General features: G+C 50.2%; 2 protein-coding genes across 3 annotated transcripts; one reads left to right on the top strand and one right to left on the bottom strand.

The window, feature by feature from the left end:
* Positions 1–567: 567 nt before the first annotated feature.
* Positions 568–7012, bottom strand: ginm1 (glycoprotein integral membrane 1). 2 transcript variants are annotated; one of them, XM_056581683.1, is made up of 9 exons: positions 6920–7012; positions 6723–6829; positions 6157–6228; positions 5812–5911; positions 4599–4753; positions 3766–3922; positions 3448–3602; positions 2709–2872; positions 568–1985 (listed from the first exon to the last, which is right to left on the bottom strand). In XM_056581683.1, the coding sequence occupies exons 2-9, from the start codon at positions 6810–6812 to the stop codon at positions 1883–1885; spliced, it is 996 nt and encodes a 331-aa protein (XP_056437658.1). In that variant the 5' UTR covers positions 6813–6829; positions 6920–7012; the 3' UTR covers positions 568–1882. The 2 variants fall into 2 exon arrangements, with proteins under 2 accessions (XP_056437658.1, XP_056437659.1); XM_056581684.1 differs by having other exon boundaries at positions 6723–6992.
* On the top strand, positions 6978–14191 carry ppil4 (peptidylprolyl isomerase (cyclophilin)-like 4). Its single transcript, XM_056581666.1, has 13 exons — positions 6978–7082; positions 7323–7390; positions 7538–7602; positions 8054–8171; positions 8348–8490; positions 8721–8817; positions 9006–9122; positions 9257–9381; positions 10335–10401; positions 10529–10640; positions 11096–11192; positions 11354–11507; positions 13775–14191. The coding sequence occupies exons 1-13, from the start codon at positions 7013–7015 to the stop codon at positions 14051–14053; spliced, it is 1512 nt and encodes a 503-aa protein (XP_056437641.1). The 5' UTR covers positions 6978–7012; the 3' UTR covers positions 14054–14191.
* Positions 14192–19414: the final 5223 nt, after the last annotated feature.

Genomic DNA, 19414 nt, shown 5'->3' on the forward strand with positions numbered 1-19414 from the left:
TAGCTTAAGGTCGGCAATTTATTTGCCACATTTGTTGCAATTTTCTTTACATCCCATCAGCGATCAATAAATCACATTATAATATAATAAACTCTGTATAAAATAATACTCTTTATTACTGGCCTGGAATTTGCCCGTCCAATCATTTGATTCGGCCCGAATTAAATGATTGGACGGCCTTTCCTCCCTGCACTCATTGGTCAGGAGCGGAGGCGGAGCCAGTGCTAAAGCTAGCCTGTGTTTTGGGGGCGTGGCTTTGGAGGGAGAACTGAGGAAGGGAATTACTTAAGTTTGAAACTTAAATAACGTACCCTATCCTTAAAGGGACTACAGCTAGCAAGAAAACGAAAATAATACATCGTTTTCGAATCTCTGATCACGAAAAGACTGTCTTGGTGGAGACAAACATGTAATTTGTTATCTTTGAAGTAAAATGGATAATCTGAGAACACTTAACTAAATAAGTACTAAATAAGAAATTTCTTATTTTTGATTTTAACACCCCTTTAGGTTTCTTGGGCACCGGTATAAATCACAACACACAAGAAACCCACTCACGCTGCTGGCTTCAGTTAAATCCAAACGTTTTATTAGTTTTTTAACCATGCTCGACTTTATGATGCATCGTTATAAAGTGCTTTAACAGTTCTTCAAAATAAAAGCTCCCTAATTCATAAAGTGTCATGTTTCCCCAAATGACGACCTGGTCCAACCAAACGGTGACATCATGCACTAGAGACCCAGTAAGCATGCAGCTGAGGCCCCCCCACGGCCAGTGGGATCTGAGGGGGGGCTGAAGGGGGTCTGGACCGGGCTACAGGGTCCTGGGGACCGGGCTACAGGGTCCTGGGGACCAGGTACTGGACTACAGGGTTCTGGACCAGATGACCGGATACTAGACTACAGGGCCTGTCGAGCGGTACTGGACACCAGCATCAGAACAGTTCACCGCAGGGACCTCTATCACTAACTGGGGTTACCTTACCACTTCAAATTAAATCCAAACAGAAGAAGAGACTCCTCAATATAAACGTATATTATCCCACACATCGCTCTGGAGAAAAGTTCCAGAACGTTTGACATCGTAGGAAGAGTGACCGCCTCTTCCTTGAACTCAGTAACCTCGTTTTCACATTCAATCAACAAACACAAACTCCGCTCACGTAGTTTACAGCAAATTACACAACGTTACGCTGGCGTGCTGTACATCGCTAGGTCTGGGAGCAGTGTCGGAGTGTATCATCAGGAGGGGAACTCAAAGCGTGGCTGAGCCGCCCAGATAGGCGTCAGTGAAAGCTAACTAAACATCAACTAACCAAGGGGCTAGGCTAGGTAGCTGTCCTCGGCCACAGCCATCAAGACATGCTAACAAACATCATCAAAGCTAGGTAGCTGTCCTTGGCCACAGCCATCCAGACATGCCAACTAAACATCTAACCAGGGGGCTAGGCTAGGTAGCTGTCCTCTGCTACAGCCATCAAGACATGCTAACTAAACATCTAACCAGAGGTTTAAGCTAGGTGGCTAGGTAGCTGTCATCGGCTACAGCCATTCAGACATGCTCACTAAATATCATCTAACCAGGGGGCTAAGCTAGGTAGCTAGGTAGCTGTCATCGGCTACAGCCATCAAGACATGCGTCACAACTAATGGAGGAGGAACAGCTGTTTCAATCGGTATTCATACGGCAGAAGCTAGCTCTGCTAGCCAAAACATTCATTAAAACACAAATCATTTTACAATTATTTGAATACGTTGTTTGTTTTGATGGGATTGATCCTAGCCAGGAGCCGTGAGCCGGCCTCCGACCAGCAGGAGGCGTCGGAGGGGAGGGGGGCTGGGTCTGGGTGAGAGCAGGGAGGCGCCGGGGGCGAGGGCGGAGTCATTCGGAGGCTCCTGAGGTGGGCTCCGCCTCCATGTTCTCCAGCAGCGTGTGCTTCTCCTCCTCGGGCAGCGGGGGCACCTCCGAGAGGTGGTAGGACCTCCTGTGGGAGGAGGGGGACTGAGAGGTGAGGACGTCTGGGGCGTTCAGCAGACGCTTATCCACAGCGGCTTACAATCAGTACATTGGTCACAATGAAGAGAGACAACAATATACCTCTGTGGGTACAGTGAGGATGCTCATAGAACCAAGCACTAACCATCACTAGGTTAACCCGTCCCCCGTGTACAACAGAGATAGCTAGGAGAAGATGCTACACAATGCTAAGTACTATTTTTTTGTGACAGGATGTACAACATACAATAAGTGCGTACATTTTGTGCTATGACGTACAATAAGTTCCGGTAAATTCAGTTCTTTGCTGTGGTTTGGACTCACTATCCCCAATACCACAAAGAACCGGTCGATGCATTGAGGAAAACTTCCAATCACCATAAGGACCTGATTCTGTACTGTAATATTACAGACCAATACAGAACCGGGTCCATCACAGACCAATACAGAACCGGGTCCATCACAGACCAATACAGAACCGGGTCCATTACAGACCAATACAGAACCGGGTCCATTACAGACCAATACAGAACCGGGTCCATTACAGACCAATACAGAACCGGGTCCACGACAGAACGATACAGAACGGGTAGAGGGTTACTAACCCTACTTTGTCAGCAGCGCTGCTCTTCATAATTAATAAATAAGTCATCCTGTGGATGTACCTCTATGTTGCCGCTCTGTGATTGGCCGGCGTCGGCTCGTTGCTCACCTGTGTTCGCAGGTGGGGAAGAAGAGGTCGAGGATCTTCACGATGACGGCGGAGCCCACCACGCCGATGACCACCACCCACATGACCAGGAAGAAGAGCGGCAGAGACTCGGAGCAGAACCGCCGCACGCGCTCCCGGGCCTGCTGCACCCACACACACACCGCCTGGGGGGGGAGGGGCCTGTTAGCTTCATGTTAGCATCAGGCTAGCATCATGTCAGCATCATGCTAGCTGCACGCGTACACACACCGCCTGGGGACGGAGATACCCGTTAGCTTCATGTTAGCATCACGCTAGCATAATGCTAGCTGCACCCACACACACACCTGGGGGAGAGAGGGACCTGTTAGCATCATGCTAGCTGCACCCACACACACACCGCCTGGGAGGAAGAGACAGGTTAGCATCATGTTAGCATCATGCTAGTTGCCCCCACACACACACACCGCCTGGAGAGGAAGGGACCTGTTGGCATCATGCTAGCTCCAGGTTAGCCTCATGCGAGCTGCACTCACACACACACACACAGACCGGCGTTAGCATCATCATGTTAGCACCATGCTATCACCATCATTTTAGCCCCTACAGGTTAGCACCACGCTACCATCATAATGTTGGCAGCATCATGTTAGCCGCATCATGCTACCACCATAATATCAGCACCATGCTAGCATCGTCCTGGTAGCAGCATGCTAGCGTCCTCCCTCCGGCCGCCCCCCAGACCCTCAGGCCGACTCACAGAGTAGGAGGACTGGGTCCCGGGCTCCTCCTCCTGCTGCTCCTCCTGCTCCCGGCGGGCCATGCGCAGCGGCACCTCGGGGAGGCGTCCCGGGGCGGCGTACTCCTGCTGGGCGGGGGGCGGGCGGGACACGAGCGGGTCGTCCCCGGAGTCCACTGAGACAACACAGAGGGGGGCGTTACTCGCTGTTCAGCCTCCCACCACCAGGGGCGCTGAAGGCCCGACCCCCAACACAACACACTGCTCCACAACACGACCCCCTGCTCCACAACAGGCCAGCGTGTGCGTCCCTAGGGTTAGGGTTGGAGAGCAGCCCACCTCTCTGGCGGGGCGGCGCGGGGACCAGCGTGTCCTCTCCCCTGGGGGCCCTGGAGAGGGGGCTGTGGCCGATGGGGTACACGCTGGTGTAGCGCGCACGCTGCTGGAAGCTGGGGTCCAGCAGGAGCTTCACCTCACACATGTCCGCCTGCTGGACCTGAGACACACACACACACACACACACAGACACACACACACACACACACACACACACACACACATAGAGACCCACACACGCCAACGCACACACACATAGACACACACACACACACAGCAGTGTCAACCGTTTGGAGAACACTGAATCCAAAGGAAAGGAGAGGAAGAGAAGAGGAGAGAAGAGTAAAGGAGTGGAGGAGAGGAGGAGAGGAGGAGAGTAAAGGAGTGGAGGAGAGGAGGAGAGGAGGGGAGGAGAGGAGGAGAGGAGGAGAGGAGGGGAGGAGAAGAGAAGAGGAGAGAAGAGTAAAGGAGTGGAGGAGAGGAGAGGAGGAGAGGAGGGGAGGAGAGGAGGAGAGGAGTGGAGGAGAGGAGGAGAGGAGGAGAGGAGGCGAGGAGAGGAGGAGAGGAGGGGAGGAGAGGAGGAGAGGAGGCGAGGAGAGGAGGAGAGAAGAGTAAAGGAGTGGAGGAGAGGAGGAGAGGAGAGGAGGAGAGGAGGAGAGGAGGGGAGGAGAGGAGGAGAGGAGTGGAGGAGAGGAGGCGAGGAGAGGAGGAGAGGAGGAGAGGAGGAGAGGAGAGAAGAGTAAAGGAGTGGAGGAGAGGAGGAGAGGAGGGGAGGAGGGGAGGGGAGGAGAGGAGAGGAGGAGAGGAGGAGAGGAGGGCCCCGAAGAGCAGCTCACCTGCTGTCCGTCCACCTCGATGACCTCACTGAACACCTGCAGTGAGACCACCTCCTCGTAGTCGCTGTACAGGCGGTTCTGGATCACCATCACCCGCGTTACCGCGGAAACCAGGCTCCCAGCGTCAACCTCACTGCTGCCATTGGTCGAGTCCCCTGTCAATCACAGCAAGACTAATAAACAGTGGTACAAGGCCATCGATGACAACGAGGGCGGGCGGCCGAGGAGCTGTCCGAGCGGCTGAACCTAAACCGCGCCATTAGTTCACTGTCCTCATCTATCGGAGGCGTCCTGTCCCATCACTCTCTCTCTTCTAAATGCTCGCTCATTTTGTAGTCGGTATATTAGACGCGCCATCGTTTGCCTATAGCCTACTAACGTTTTTAGCGAATATTTTCTTTGATTGTTACTATAGAGACTTAACGGACTATTGACTTCACGCCTGCCACTGACTAGGCTTAACATTTTCGCCCGGTCTTAACCAAAGAATGGCTTAAGCCTAGATGGTGCAACTGGCGTAAATATCAGATCAGACTCAGAACGTTGAGTTAAGACCAACATGGCCTACGACCGGGCCAAAGACATGTTGGTGCACCCGGCCCAGGAGTGGGAGGAGTTACGCTCAAGGAGTGGGAGGAGTCAGTCTCCAGGAGTGGGAGGAGTCCGTCTCACGGAGTGGGAGGAGTTAGTCTCCAGGAGTGGGAGGATTCAGTCTCCAGGAGTGGGAGGAGTTAGTCTCAAGGAGTGGGAGGAGTCAGTCTCCAGGAGTGGGAGGATTCAGTCTCCAGGAGTGGGAGGAGTTAGTCTCAAGGAGTGGGAGGAGTCAGTCTCCAGGAGTGGGAGGAGTCCGTCTCACGGAGTGGGAGGAGTCCGTCTCACGGAGTGGGAGGAGTCCGTCTCACGGAGTGGGAGGAGTCCGTCTCCAGGAGTGGGAGGAGTCCGTCTCCAGGAGTGGGAGGAGTTAGTCTGAAGGAGTGGGAGGAGTCAGTCTCCGGGAGTGGGAGGGGTCAGTATCAAGGAGTGGGAGGAGTTAGTCTTCAGGGAGAATGAGTTGTGGGAGAAGTCAGTCTCCAGGAGTGGGAGGAGTTTGTCTACAGATGTGGGGGGAGTCAGTCTCCAGGTGCAGGAGGAGGAGGAGGAGGAGGTCTAGAGCAGGAGGAGGATGATTAGGAGGAGGGGTAGGAGGAGGTGTAGGAGGAGGTGCAGGACTCACAGAGCAGGGCCTGGCAGGGGAGGCGTGTGACCCCCGACAGTTCCACGGGGACCTGGTTCACCAGGACCTCCTCCTCACTCACCGACACATTCAGACTGATCTACACACACACACACACACAGTTAGTGCTGGCTGAGAGAATCCGACGACACACACATGCTGTCACATTATGAATGGTGGCGCGCACACACACACACACACACACACACACACACACACACACACACACACACACACACACACACACACACACACACACACACACACACACACACACACACACACACACACACACACACACACACACACACACACACACACACACACACACACACACACACACACCTGCAGGATGCTGGAGTCCTGCTGTTGTCCAGCTCCCCCCAGTCCGGCCGTTACGTTGATCAGGATAGTCTCCTGTGGAACACAAGGCCAGTGAGGATTAATCCTCAATACTGACTCCATCATCAATACGCTATGATCAACACTCTATGATCAACACTCTATGATCAACACTCCATGATCAATATACTAAGTCTATCAGCAATTATCTATTAACAATATACTGACTCTATGATCAATGCTCTATTACACTCAGTACACTCAGATTATATTAAATGCTCTATTAGACTAGACTATTATTAATAGCGGGGTTGATTTAAGTGTGGTGTTGTGAAGAAATGACATGATATGTAGATCAGGATGGAAGTATCAAAACAAGCATTGGAGTTGCTTTGATATTCAAGTATCGGGATGTATGGACGAGCAAACGTGTAAATGTATAGGTATGGATATCGAAGTTCTGTGCTATTTGTATAAGGAACAATAGGTCCTGCTTTGGATATTGAGGCGTTGTGGAGTATGGATGGGGAACAATAGGTGTTCCTGAGGACTTCCCGAGTCCTGCTTACCGTGGTGGGAGGCTTGGGGAGCGGGGAAGAGGAGGCTGAGGCCAGCAGTAGGAGGAAGACAGCGGCCAGCGGGAGACCCATGGACTTCATTTTACCGCTCCGTTATTCTAAGAACAAGACAGTTAGCGGGAGAACCATGCGCGAATCGTCATGTCAATGTATATCATGCGATAATACGAGCAGGGAACGCTACGTACCAAAACAGTGCAGTGACGCATGTAGAATACGCATGCGCACTGCTCAACTCTCGTCCCCTCGTCACTTCTCGTTCTCGCCGACGTGACAACGCGATGGCGGTGCTGCTTGAAACGACGCTTGGTGATATAGTTATAGATCTGTTCACCGACGAAAGGCCTAAAAGTAAGAGCGCAGCCTGGTGGTGGTACCGGGTGGTCGCGGTTGATACCTGGGTTCAGTTTGGGGGTTGAGGAGAGCAGCAATCTGTGATGCTACCCCTGTTAGCGGTTAGCTGTTTACATGCGTTGCCAGATTGGGCCAGATTTCCTCCAGGGTTTCACTGGTTAGGGTTCATGTTTCTACTACTGTACATTAACCTTGTCTCACCTGCAATCACTGGTTGTCCTTTTTCTAATCTTTCAGCCTCCTTGAACTTCCTGAAGTTATGCAAAATAAAATACTACAACTACTGTCTATTCCACAATGTGCAGGTAATCCCATCAGTCCCGCTACACCGTGTTGACATCTTGTTCATTGTATGTGATAATAATACACATCTGTGAAGATGTGTATTGGAGGAACAGTTCTTGTGTTTACATTAGTATGAGCGCCTGTTAATCCCTCCTCTCCGCCTCTAGAGGGACTTCATGGTGCAGACCGGAGACCCCACGGGGTCGGGTCGAGGTGGGGACTCCGTCTTCAGGTCAGTGTCCTCGTCCCCATGGCTACGGCTCAGCCTCCTTGTCACCATGACTACCATTTAGCATCCCGTAAAGCATGGTGGCAGTTTGTGTAATGCTAGTTTAGCTGCTGGTTGTTCATTGGATGTAAATAAACTATCATACAACGAGGTATTGAAGACACAAGTTGGGTCACTCTGAGTAAATAAATAGTAGACTCAAGGGACTACTCTCCCTTGATTGTGTGTCTCATCATCCTGTAAAGCACCAGTTAGCGGGAATTAGTAGTAGTATTGGTAGTAGTAGTAGTAGTATAGTAATATAGTAGATAAGTGGGACTCTTTAACCATTTGATTCAGGGAGACAATAGTAAACTAGCCCCTGGCTTTAGTGAGAGGATGGGAGCTGTAGGATTCTACATGGCGTTGTTGAATACCCTGAAGATGAACTCCTCACCGTCCTGTGGCTCCGCAGTAAGCTCTACGGGGACCAGGCGCGCTTCTTCGATGTGGAGAAAGTCCCGCGTATCAAACACAAGAAGAAGGGAATGGTTTCCATGGTGAACAACGGGAACAACCAACATGGATCTCAGGTAGGCCTCCTCTAGACTGCTGTTACCTCAGGTAGGCCTCCTCTAGACTGCTGTTACCTCAGGTAGGCCTCCTCTAGACTGCTGTTACCTCAGGTAGATCTCCTCTAGACTGGTCCTACTGGTACCTCCAGGATGGTTCCCAGTATGCAGAGACTAAACCACCGTGTGCTCCCCAGTTCCTCATCACGACGGCGGACAGCGTGGACTACCTGGACGGCGTGCACACGGTGTTCGGCGAGGTGAGCGAGGGCCTGGAGGTCCTGGCCAAGATCAACGAGACCTTCGTGGACAAAGACTTCCTCCCCTTCCAAGACATCAGGTGAGCCTCGTGGAGCGGGGCCAGCATCACGAAAACCCTGGGCTAGCTCCCTGATGAGAGGGTGAGGGTACGGGGGTGAGAGGGTGAGGGTACGGGGGTGAGAGGGTGATGAGAGGGTGGTGGTTCAGTGATGAGGGGGTGATGGTTCAGTGATGAGGGGGTGATGGTTCAGTGATGAGGGGGTGATGAGAGGGTGATGGTTCAGTGATGAGGGGGTGATGTTGTTGCAGGATCAACCACACGGTGGTGCTGGAGGACCCCTTCGACGACCCCCCAAACCTCCCCGTCCCAGACCGCTCCCCCGAGCCCACCAAGGAGCAGCTGGATGTAGGTCACCACGGCAACCAGACTCAGCAATCCTCACCGAAACCGTAGCAACCGATAACGACCACAGCAAAACCAGAGAACCAATCGTGTGTGTGTGTGTGTGTGTGTGTGTGTGTGTGTGTGTGTGTGTGTGTGTGTGTGTGTGTGTGTGTGTGTGTGTGTGTGTGTGTGTGTGTGTGTGTGTGCAGAGCGGGCGCATCGGGGCAGACGAGGCCATCGATGACAACGAGGGGCGGGCGGCCGAGGAGCTGGACGAGCTGCTGAAGGAGAAGGAGGCCAAGACACAGGCCATCCTGCTGGAGATGGTACCTCCTCCACACCTCCTCCTCACACACAAACCTCCTCCTCATTACACCACCTCCCATCACATCGTGTGTGTGTGTGTCTCCCTGTGTGTGTGTGTGTGTGTGTGTGTGTGTGTGCGCGCGCGCGCGTGCAGGTGGGGGACCTCCCAGACGCTGAGGTGAAGCCCCCTGAGAACGTTCTGTTTGTCTGTAAGCTGAACCCCGTGACCACCGACGAAGACCTGGACATCATCTTCTCCCGCTTTGGAGCCATCCAGTGGTACACTGCACACACACTACACACTGTCTGCTACACTCTGCACCCTGTATACACTACACTCTGTCGACTACACCCTACATACACTACACACTGTCTACTACACCCTACATACACTACACAGTCTACTGCACACTGCACCCCATATACAATACGCACTGCACCCTGTATACAATACACTGCATCTTATATAGACTACGCACTGTCCACTACACCCTAAACCCTCCATCCTATACACACTGTCCACTACACCCTAAACCCTCCATCCTATACACACTGTCCACTGCACCCTAAACCCTCCATCCTATACACACTGTCCACTACACCCTAAACCCTCCATCCTATACGCACTGTCCACTACACCCTAAACCCTCCATCCTATACACACTGTCCACTACACCCTAAACCCTCCATCCTATACACACTGTCCACTGCACCCTAAACCCTATACACTCAGTGTCTCAGCCTGTTTTACTTTATAAGGGATCCATACACAGACTTATGCACTTAAGTCTAGTCTAGTGTATTTGAAGCTATCCCTTTTAAAAACACTGACATGGTGTACAATGTGTGTATGACTAGTAACACCTTGTGTTGTCTGTAGCTGTGACTAGTAACACTCTGTGTTGTCTGTAGCTGTGACTAGTAACACTATGTGTTGTCTGTAGCTGTGACTAGTAACACTATGTGTTGTCTGTAGCTGTGACTAGTAACACCTTGTGTTGTCTGTAGCTGTGACTAGTAACACTATGTGTTGTCTGTAGCTGTGACTAGTAACACTATGTGTTGTCTGTAGCTGTGACTAGTAACACCTTGTGTTGTCTGTAGCTGTGACTAGTAACACTATGTGTTGTCTGTAGCTGTGACTAGTAACACCTTGTGTTGTCTGTAGCTGTGACTAGTAACACTATGTGTTGTCTGTAGCTGTGACTAGTAACACTATGTGTTGTCTGTAGCTGTGAGATCATCAGAGACTGGAAGACGGGAGAATCTCTCTGCTACGCCTTCATCGAGTTTGAGAAGGTGAGTCTGATGAAACAGCCCATGAGATGGTTAGTGATGAATCATGTTTAGGTTCCAGTAGGACTTGTTAGGAGGACTAGTTAGTAGGACTAGTAGGTCTGACGGTGGATCACTTTGTGTTCCCCAGGAGGAGGACTGTGAGAAGGCGTTCTTCAAGATGGACAACGTGCTGATCGACGACCGCCGCATCCACGTGGACTTCAGCCAATCCGTCTCCAAGATCAAGTGGAAGGGGAAAGGTGTGTTCAGGGCGGCGTGAGGCTCAGGAGGCCGGGCGGGTCGGCTGGTCACCGGAAGGTGGCTGGTTCAATCCCCGGCTCCTCCTAGCTGAGTGTGGAGGGGTCCCTGAGCAAGACGCATCCTCTTCTCACTCCTCCTCTCTCTCCTCCTCTCTCTCCTCCTCTCACTCCTCCTCTCTCTCCTCCTCTCACTCCTCCTCTCCTCTCACTCCTCCTCTCACTCCTCCTCTCTCCTCCTCTCTCTCCTCTTCTCTCCTCTCCTCTCCTCTCACTCCTCCTCTCCTCTCACTCCTCCTCTCTCTCCTCCTCTCACTCCTCCTCTCCTCTCACTCCTCCTCTCTCTCCTCTTCTCACTCCTCTCTCTCCTCCTCTCACTCCTCCTCTCACTCCTCTTCTCACTCCTCCTCTCCTCTCACTCCTCCTCCTCTCACTCCTCCTCTCACTCCTCTTCTCAGGAGGGAAATACAGCAAAGACGACTTCAAGGCCTACGAGAAGGACGTGGACACCCGGTCCAAACTGGCTCTGAAGGACAAGGTCAAACCCAAACTGGAGTATCCTTTCAGAGTTTATATCAACCCTATTGGTTACTTCTACCTCATCCAACACACACAGAGATCACCAACACACACACAGATCTGACACTGAACCCTTACACAGCCAGGGAACAGCATCCAGTCGCTAAGCAACACGTTGTCCTGAACCGCCCCAAAAGCACCCGGTACCAGCTGCTACTAGACGACGAGGAGGAGGAAGAGGAAGAGGAGGGACCGGGCCTTCGTCCTCCAGAGAGGAAGCAGCCGAAGAAGCCAGAGAAGCCAGAGAAGCAGAAAGATGATGAGAACGGCAGAGGGAGCAAAGTATCCAAGGTAGACCCTCAAACACCTCCTTCACCTTAATACACCTCCTTCACCTTAATACACCTCCTTCACCTTAATACACCTCCTTCACCTTAATACACCTCCTTCACCTTAATAGACATCCTTCACCTTTAATCACATCCTTCAACTTAATAGACATCCTTCACCTTAGAACAACTCCTTCACCTTAATACACCTCCTTCACCTTAATACACCTCCTTCACCTTAATACACCTCCTTCACCTTAAAACACCTCCTTCACCTTAGAACACCTCCTTCACCTTAGAACACCTCCTTCACCTTAAAACACCTCCTTCACCTTAAAACACCTCCTTCACCTTAAAACACCTTCACCTTAGAACACCTCCTTCACCTTAGAACACCTCCTTCACCTTAGAACACCTCCTTCACCTTAAAACACCTCCTTCACCTTAAAACACCTCCTTCACCTTAAAACACCTCCTTCACCTTAGAACACCTCCTTCACCTTAGAACACCTCCTTCACCTTAAAACACCTCCTTCACCTTAGAACACCTCCTTCACCTTAGAACACCTCCTTCACCTTAGAACACCTCCTTCACCTTAGAACACCTCCTTCACCTTAGAACACCTCCTTCACCTTAGAACACCTCCTTCACCTTAGAACACCTCCTTCACCTTAGAACACCTCCTACACCTTAGAACACCTCCTTCACCTTAGAACACCTCCTTCACCTTAGAACACCTCCTTCACCTTAGAACACCTCCTACACCTTAGAACACCTCCTTCACCTTAGAACACCTCACCTTAAAGGGGACATATTATGAAAACAGCCCTAGCTTCGGCGCCAGTTCAGCTCCCGGAGTACACCGCCGGAGCTGCCGGACTGCGGCCGGACAGCGTCCGGCAGCTCCGGCGCGGGGAGCTGGGAGGCAGTCCAGCAGCTCAGCTCCCGGAGTACAATCCTTTTCTTCTCCATGTCGCGGTTCATGGACTTCAGAGAGTCAATGCCAAAGTTCCTTCCCCCCAATTCTTCTCAACCATGGCCGAGATAACCCCCGCTACGAGTCTTTACTTGTGGAAGTACCAGAGACGTCAGACACAGTCTTTATTATTCATAATATCATCCGAGGCGCACATAGCTTTTGGCCGTGATATTTCAAAGATTATATAAATACCTGTGTATAATATTATTATTATGTTATGTTATATAACATAGATATAGAGCTCCAGGAGTCAGCAAACGGCAACAACCCCTTCTCCTCCATGCTGTGGTTCAGTCTGACAGCTCATTGGTCAATGGGCAGCAGCTCATTGACCAATGGGCAGCAGCTCATTTGCATCACCGCTACAGACAACAGAATCAGCGCGTTCTGAAGGGACTGAAACAGAGGGGAATAGCGGTAGACGATATTATTTTCCTAAAAGCTATTTCCAGCAAACAGTTTCAAAAACATGTTTTCTGGAACTCAAATACAATGTTTACTTGTTGGGAAAATACCATAATATGTCTCTGTTAAAACACCTCCTTTACCTTAAAACACCTCCTTCACCTTAAAACACCTCCTTCACCTTAAAACACCTCCTTCACCTTAAAACACCTCCTTCACCTTAGAACACCTCCTTCACCTTAGAACACCTCCTTCACCTTAAAACACCTCCTTCACCTTAAAACACCTCCTTCACCTTAAAACACCTCCTTCACCTTAAAACACCTCCTTCACCTTAGAACACCTCCTTCACCTTAGAACACCTCCTTCACCTTAAAACACCTCCTTCACCTTAAAACACCTTCACCTTAGAACACCTCCTTCACCTTAAAACACCTCCTTCACCTTAAAACACCTCCTTCACCTTAAAACACCTCCTTCACCTTAGAACACCTCCTTCACCTTAAAACACCTCCTTCACCTTAGAACACCTCCTTCACCTTAAAACACCTCCTTCACCTTAGAACACCTCCTTCACCTTAAAACACCTCCTTCACCTTAAAACACCTTCTCTTTAATACATCTCCCTCACCTTAAAAAAAATTCCTTCACCTTAAAACACACATCCTTGATGTTAAACACCTCCGTCAGGTGAAAAAACATCCTTCAGCTTCACATTTAATCAGTTTAGATAATTAGGTCACCCCTGATTAATCAGATCATCAGTTCACACCTGATTAATCAGTTTAGATAATCAGTTCACACCTGATTAATCATTTTAATGAATTAGTTCACACCTGATTAATCATTTTAGTGAATGAGTTCAGCCCTGATGTGTTGTGTATGCCGTCCCTCCCTCCTCCAGGACAGCCACGGAGACAGCAAGACAGGTGGGCAGCGAGACAGGGACAGGGAGATGGGGAGACACAGGGACAGAGAGAGAGAGACCGACCGACACAGAGAGAGAGACAACGACCGACACAGAGAGAGAGACAGAGACGGGCACAGGGAGAGAGACAGGGAGAGTCACCACAAGCACAGGGAGAGGCCGCGGCCAGAAGGGGGCGACAGAGAGCAGGGCCGCCGGGAGAGGAGCCGCTCGCCCAGGAAGACGCGCGACAACGAGAGGAGTCGCAACAGATGAGGCGGAGGAACGATCTGGAGGAGGGAGAGTCGTTTGTGTAACATTTGTGTATGTCAGACCTGTTGTTGTGATGTGTTCCAGCTGGTCTGTTTTATGTAATAAAAGGTGCAAACTCAAACCTTTCTCATTTTACTTCAATTTCTCTTTATGACAGTGGTCATATACGTGATGGGAGGGTTCTAAGGGATGGGGTCTGAAGAACGAACTGCACCATTGGCTAACTTTAATTATATTTATTATGCTGGAATCTAGAACTGGTAAATAGATATACTGGTCTCTGTTACTGGTCTTCAGATAGAACTGGTCTATGTTACTGGCCTATAAATAGTACTGGTCTATAGTTATTACTGGTTTATGTTACTGGTTTAATGATGGTAGGCCTACTGGTATACAGGCCTACTGAGAGGGTAAGTTATGGACCTGAAGTGAAGAGAATTTAACTCCATGCCTTGTGTCAATGCATAATATCAAGTCCATAAATATGAAGTCCCAAAAGGGTTCCTACTTCCGTCCAGGAGTTGCTTACTTTGTTGTACACCTGGCGTACAATCTAATCTGAACTGATCCGATCTGCTTTTACGATATGAGAATCTCTGTCTCGTAATGACGTCAATTGATCACTGCCCTCACCTGCGTTCACTGTACTTCCTCCTCCCGTCAGCCGGAACCTGTTCCGCTGATTTCTCCCCACACAAAGGCACCTGTCAGTCAACCCGGAGCGGAACTATCAGCTGATGACGCGGCGTGCGGCCCGCGGCCCGCCTCGTGTTGTTCAGACGGTTCCTCATCAGACGCACGGATCATTTTCCATTGAACTTCTGATTTAATTGGTTGGTTGCTACTGTGACATGACTGAGTAAGTCATTTAATCGTGACTATGTAGTCTATTTATTCAAAGTTTCAGTAACATTTTTGGATCTAAAACATATCTTGTTTTTTCCGCATTTAAAGATCCGTAAGGTTTTACATTTTTAGTTTTTTTTGGAGAACTGCATCCATATAGGAACAGTCGGCTCTACAGGAATAGAGTCTGGAGTGACTTAATTGACCAATCAGAATCGATCGTTCAATAAATATATACTATTAAAATGAATACCACTGAAGGAGATGAAGTATGTAGACATATTAATAAAAATATTTTTTACAACAAATAAATCAAAAACTTTTAAGGGAGACAGTTGATCGCTCCAAGTAAAGAAAAGTAGTAAGTGAAGTAGGCCTACATGCTGCCGCTGATACCGTGTACTGGCGTCCTGCAGCCTCCTCTCTAGTGCGGAGGGGCTTGCTGGGACGCGTCGCGCCCGAAGCATTTATTGAAATTCAGAGGATTTCGGGGAAGGGAAGAGTTTGGCCGCGGGCCTGATGTCTGCGGGGCCAGTGTTCGACATGTGTCTGAGAGCTGGTATGAGGAAGCAATTGAGATCTGAGAACTCGCTGACTCGTCTGCTTGTCATCTCTCCCACGCCTCCTAGAACACAAATCCCGGTTCCTACCTACGTAGCTCACAGATCCTAACTCCTTACCCTTAGCCCCTGCTTGCTAACTCTTCGCTCGTAAGTCATTACCCTTAGCTCCTTAGGCCTAGCTCCTACTTCCTAACTCCTATGTCCTATATATCCTACCTCCTAACTCATAGCATACCTCCCAACTATTAGATCCTACCTCCTTGTTCCTACTTCATTGTTGCTACCTTCCTACCATCTCTGCCTCCTACATCCTAGCTCCTAACTCCCACCTCCTAGCTGTCCTCCACTCCCAGGTGGCTCTGGTGGGTTGTGGGCCCTTATCTCCTCGCTCCTAGTCCTTACCTCCTCTCTCCTAGTCCTTACCTCCTCTCTCCTTAACTCCTCTCTCCTTATCTCCTCTCTCCTTACCTCCTCTCCCTTATCTCTCCTTTCCTATTCCTTACCTCTCTCCTAGTCCTACCTCCTCTCTCCTTGTCTCCTCCCTCCTAGTCCTTACCTCCTCTGTCCTAGATCCCCTGTCCCACGGATCCTCCAGAGACTTTCGAGGAGTTTCCACATGAGACTGTTTCGAGGTTTCAGGCAATATTTAGATTTTGCGTAATAATTAAACGTTGGCTAATATTCATACATTGTGTAACGGTTGAACTCGTATCTGTGTAGCGCTGCGCTGGACGGGAGGGTCTCGCAGCGAGGGGCAGGGCAGCACAGCGCCATGGGGTTAGCAAACACCCTGGCTTCACTTTATCTCCCTCTTTGTAATAAGATATAACAATAAAGTAAGATTAAAGTGTTATATATATTTCCGATTCACATATTATTGTATTTATAATACATATTTATGTATAATTAAGTATTCACAGTGTATCTGTGGATACCTATCGTTTTTCTAGCTGTGAATTACAATTATGTATTTAATATTCATGTTTTTTGGCTCAAAGGAATACAATGTTCAGACATGGTAATCTGTAATCCGTTTGGACTATAGGGAGAGAGGGAGCGACTGGGTTGACAGCTGGACAAGTACTTGTGCTCTTCTGGTATTGTATCGTAAGATCTCATAGATGAAGGCAGATAAGTCTGTTTCGTAACTCCTTCATGTGAGCAGGTACAACAGTTCCTCCTCTTGTTTCCTCCTCTTGGTTCCTTGTCTAGGTTCCGGGAGGGGTTTTTGATCTTGAGTTGAAGGTGAATGCCGAAGGGGAGGGAGGGAGGGAGGGAGGGAGGGACAATGCTCCGAGCCGCCCCAGAGAAGGAGCTGGCAGCCGCGGCTACTGGAACAGGGAACTATTGACTTTGTTCCCCTGCTCCTCGCAGCTCTCTCACTTCCTCCTCTGACTCATACACTCTCAGTCGCTCTGCGGCTGTCTCCAGAGAGCCGGATAAAGGCAGAGACACACACACCAACACACAGAGAACACACAGCAACACAGAGACAGACGGAGAACGGAGAGACAGACAGACAACGAGAGACAGACAGAGAGGGTACAGGAGTAAACGTCCGTCAGGTGAGTTTGGTCCACAACACAGAGGAGAGTGAGTGTGTGTGTGTGTGTGTGTGTGTGTGTGTGAGGGAGAGTGGCAGAGACAGAGAGAGAGAGAAGAATGTTACGCTGTCCCATTCCATAGTTATGTGTGTTGGTATTATGACTGTTTTGTAACAGAGGCCGCATGCGTGTGTGTGAGTGTGTGTGTGTGTGTGTGTGTGTGTGTGTGTGTGTGTGTGTGTGTGTGTGTGAGTGTGTGTGTGTTATAAGGAAGTGAGGGAGTGCGCATTGGAACAAACTGCAGATCATGTTGTGTTCTCTGTAGCGTGTTGTTTACAGCACACGCGTGTTCACTGGAGTGTGTAACCAGCTTATGTTGTGTTCTCTGTGTTACCAGGACACGTTGTGTTCACTGAAGTGTGTTGCTACCAGGACACGTTGTGTTCTCTGTGTTGTTACAGCACATGTTGTGTTCTCTGTGTTACCAGGACACGTTGTGTTCACTGAAGTGTGTTGCTACCAGGACACGTTGTGTTCTCTGTGTTGTTACAGCACATGTTGTGTTCTCTGTGTTATCAGGACACGTTGTGTTCTCTGTGTTGTTACAGCACATGTTGTGTTCTCTGTGTTACCAGGACACGTTGTGTTCTCTGTGTTATTACAGGACACGTTGTGTTCTCTGTGTTGTTACAGCACATGTTGTGTTCTCTGTGTTGCTACAGCACATGTTGTGTTCTCTGTGTTGTTACAGGACACGTTGTGTTCTCTGTGTTGTTACAGCACATGTTGTGTTCTCTGTGTTGTTACAGCACACGTTGTGTTCTCTGTGTTGTTACAGCACACGTTGTGTTCTCTGTGTTGTTACAGGACACGTTGTGTTCTCTGTGTTGTTACAGGACACGTTGTGTTCTCTGTGTTGTTACAGGACACGTTGTGTTCTCTGTGTTGTTACAGGACACGTTGTGTTCTCTGTGTTGTTACAGGACACGTTGTGTTCTCTGTGTTGTTACAGGACACGTTGTGTTCTCTTTAGAGTGTTGAGTCAACATAGAGAACGAATCTGCTTCATATCTCACTTCATGTTGTCCAGCTGAGGAGGTAGGAGGTAGGAGGTAGGAGAGTGTTGACCAGGTGAGGAGGTAGGAGAGTGTTGACCAGGTGAGGAGGTAGGAGGTAGGAGAGTGTTGACCAGGTGAGGAGGTAGGAGGTAGGAGGTAGGAGAGTGTTGACCAGGTGAGGAGGTAGGAGGTAGGAGAGTGTTGACCAGGTGAGGAGGTAGGAGGTAGGAGAGTGTTGACCAGGTGAGGAGGTAGGAGGTAGGAGTGTTGACCAGGTGAGGAGGTAGGAGGTAGGAGTGTTGACCAGGTGAGGAGGTAGGAGGTAGGAGGTAGGAGGTAGGAGAGTGTTGACCAGGTGAGGAGGTAGGAGGTAGGAGAGTGTTGACCAGGTGAGGAGGTAGGAGGTAGAGGAGTGTTGACCAGGTGAGGAGGTAGGAGGTAGGAGAGTGTTGACCAGGTGAGGAGGTAGGAGAGTGTTGACCAGGTGAGGAGGTAGGAGGTAGGAGGTAGGAGAGTGTTGACCAGGTGAGGAGGTAGGAGGTAGGAGAGTGTTGACCAGGTGAGGAGGTAGGAGGTAGGAGAGTGTTGACCAGGTGAGGAGGTAGGAGGTAGGAGAGTGTTGACCAGGTGAGGAGGTAGGAGGTAGGAGGTAGGAGGTAGGAGGTAGAGGAGTGTTGACCAGGTGAGGAGGTAGGAGGTAGGAGTGTTGACCAGGTGAGGAGGTAGGAGGTAGGAGGTAGGAGAGTGTTGACCAGGTGAGGAGGTAGGAGGTAGGAGAGTGTTGACCAGGTGAGGAGGTAGGAGGTAGGAGTGTTGACCAGGTGAGGAGGTAGGAGGTAGGAGAGTGTTGACCAGGTGAGGAGGTAGGAGGTAGGAGTGTTGACCAGGTGAGGAGGTAGGAGGTAGGAGAGTGTTGACCAGGTGAGGAGGTAGGAGGTAGGAGAGTGTTGACCAGGTGAGGAGGTAGGAGGTAGAGGAGTGTTGACCAGGTGAGGAGGTAGGAGGTAGGAGAGTGTTGACCAGGTGAGGAGGTAGGAGGTAGGAGTGTTGACCAGGTGAGGAGGTAGGAGGTAGGAGGTAGGAGAGAGTTGACTAGGTGAGGAGGTAGGAGGTAGGAGTGTTGACCAGGTGAGGAGGTGGGAGGTAGGAGAGTGTTGACCAGGTGAGGAGGTAGGAGGTAGGAGAGTGTTGACCAGGTGAGGAGGTAGGAGGTAGGAGTGTTGACCAGGTGAGGAGGTAGGAGGTAGGAGGTAGGAGAGTGTTGACCAGGTGAGGAGGTAGGAGGTAGGAGTGTTGACCAGGTGAGGAGGTGGGAGGTAGGAGTGTTGACCAGGTGAGGAGGTAGGAGGTAGG

This window comes from Gadus chalcogrammus, chromosome 21 (assembly GCF_026213295.1).
Source record: "Gadus chalcogrammus isolate NIFS_2021 chromosome 21, NIFS_Gcha_1.0, whole genome shotgun sequence".
NCBI classification, from domain to species: Eukaryota; Metazoa; Chordata; class Actinopteri; order Gadiformes; family Gadidae; genus Gadus; species Gadus chalcogrammus.

Bases quoted from the DNA above. Each gene is read 5' to 3' on its own strand.
- ginm1 (XM_056581683.1), bottom strand. From the start codon at position 6,812: ATGAAGTCCATGGGTCTCCCGCTGGCCGCTGTCTTCCTCCTACTGCTG. The intron at 6,229-6,722 runs GTAAGCAGGACT...TGTGTTCCACAG, and splicing joins TCCCCAAGCCTCCCACCACG to GAGACTATCCTGATCAACGT. The intron at 3,923-4,598 runs GTGAGCTGCTCT...TGTGTGTCTCAG, and splicing joins TCGAGGTGGACGGACAGCAG to GTCCAGCAGGCGGACATGTG.
- ppil4 (XM_056581666.1), top strand. From the start codon at position 7,013: ATGGCGGTGCTGCTTGAAACGACGCTTGGTGATATAGTTATAGATCTG. The intron at 7,603-8,053 runs GTCAGTGTCCTC...GTGGCTCCGCAG, and splicing joins GGTGGGGACTCCGTCTTCAG to TAAGCTCTACGGGGACCAGG. The intron at 8,172-8,347 runs GTAGGCCTCCTC...TGTGCTCCCCAG, and splicing joins ACAACCAACATGGATCTCAG to TTCCTCATCACGACGGCGGA.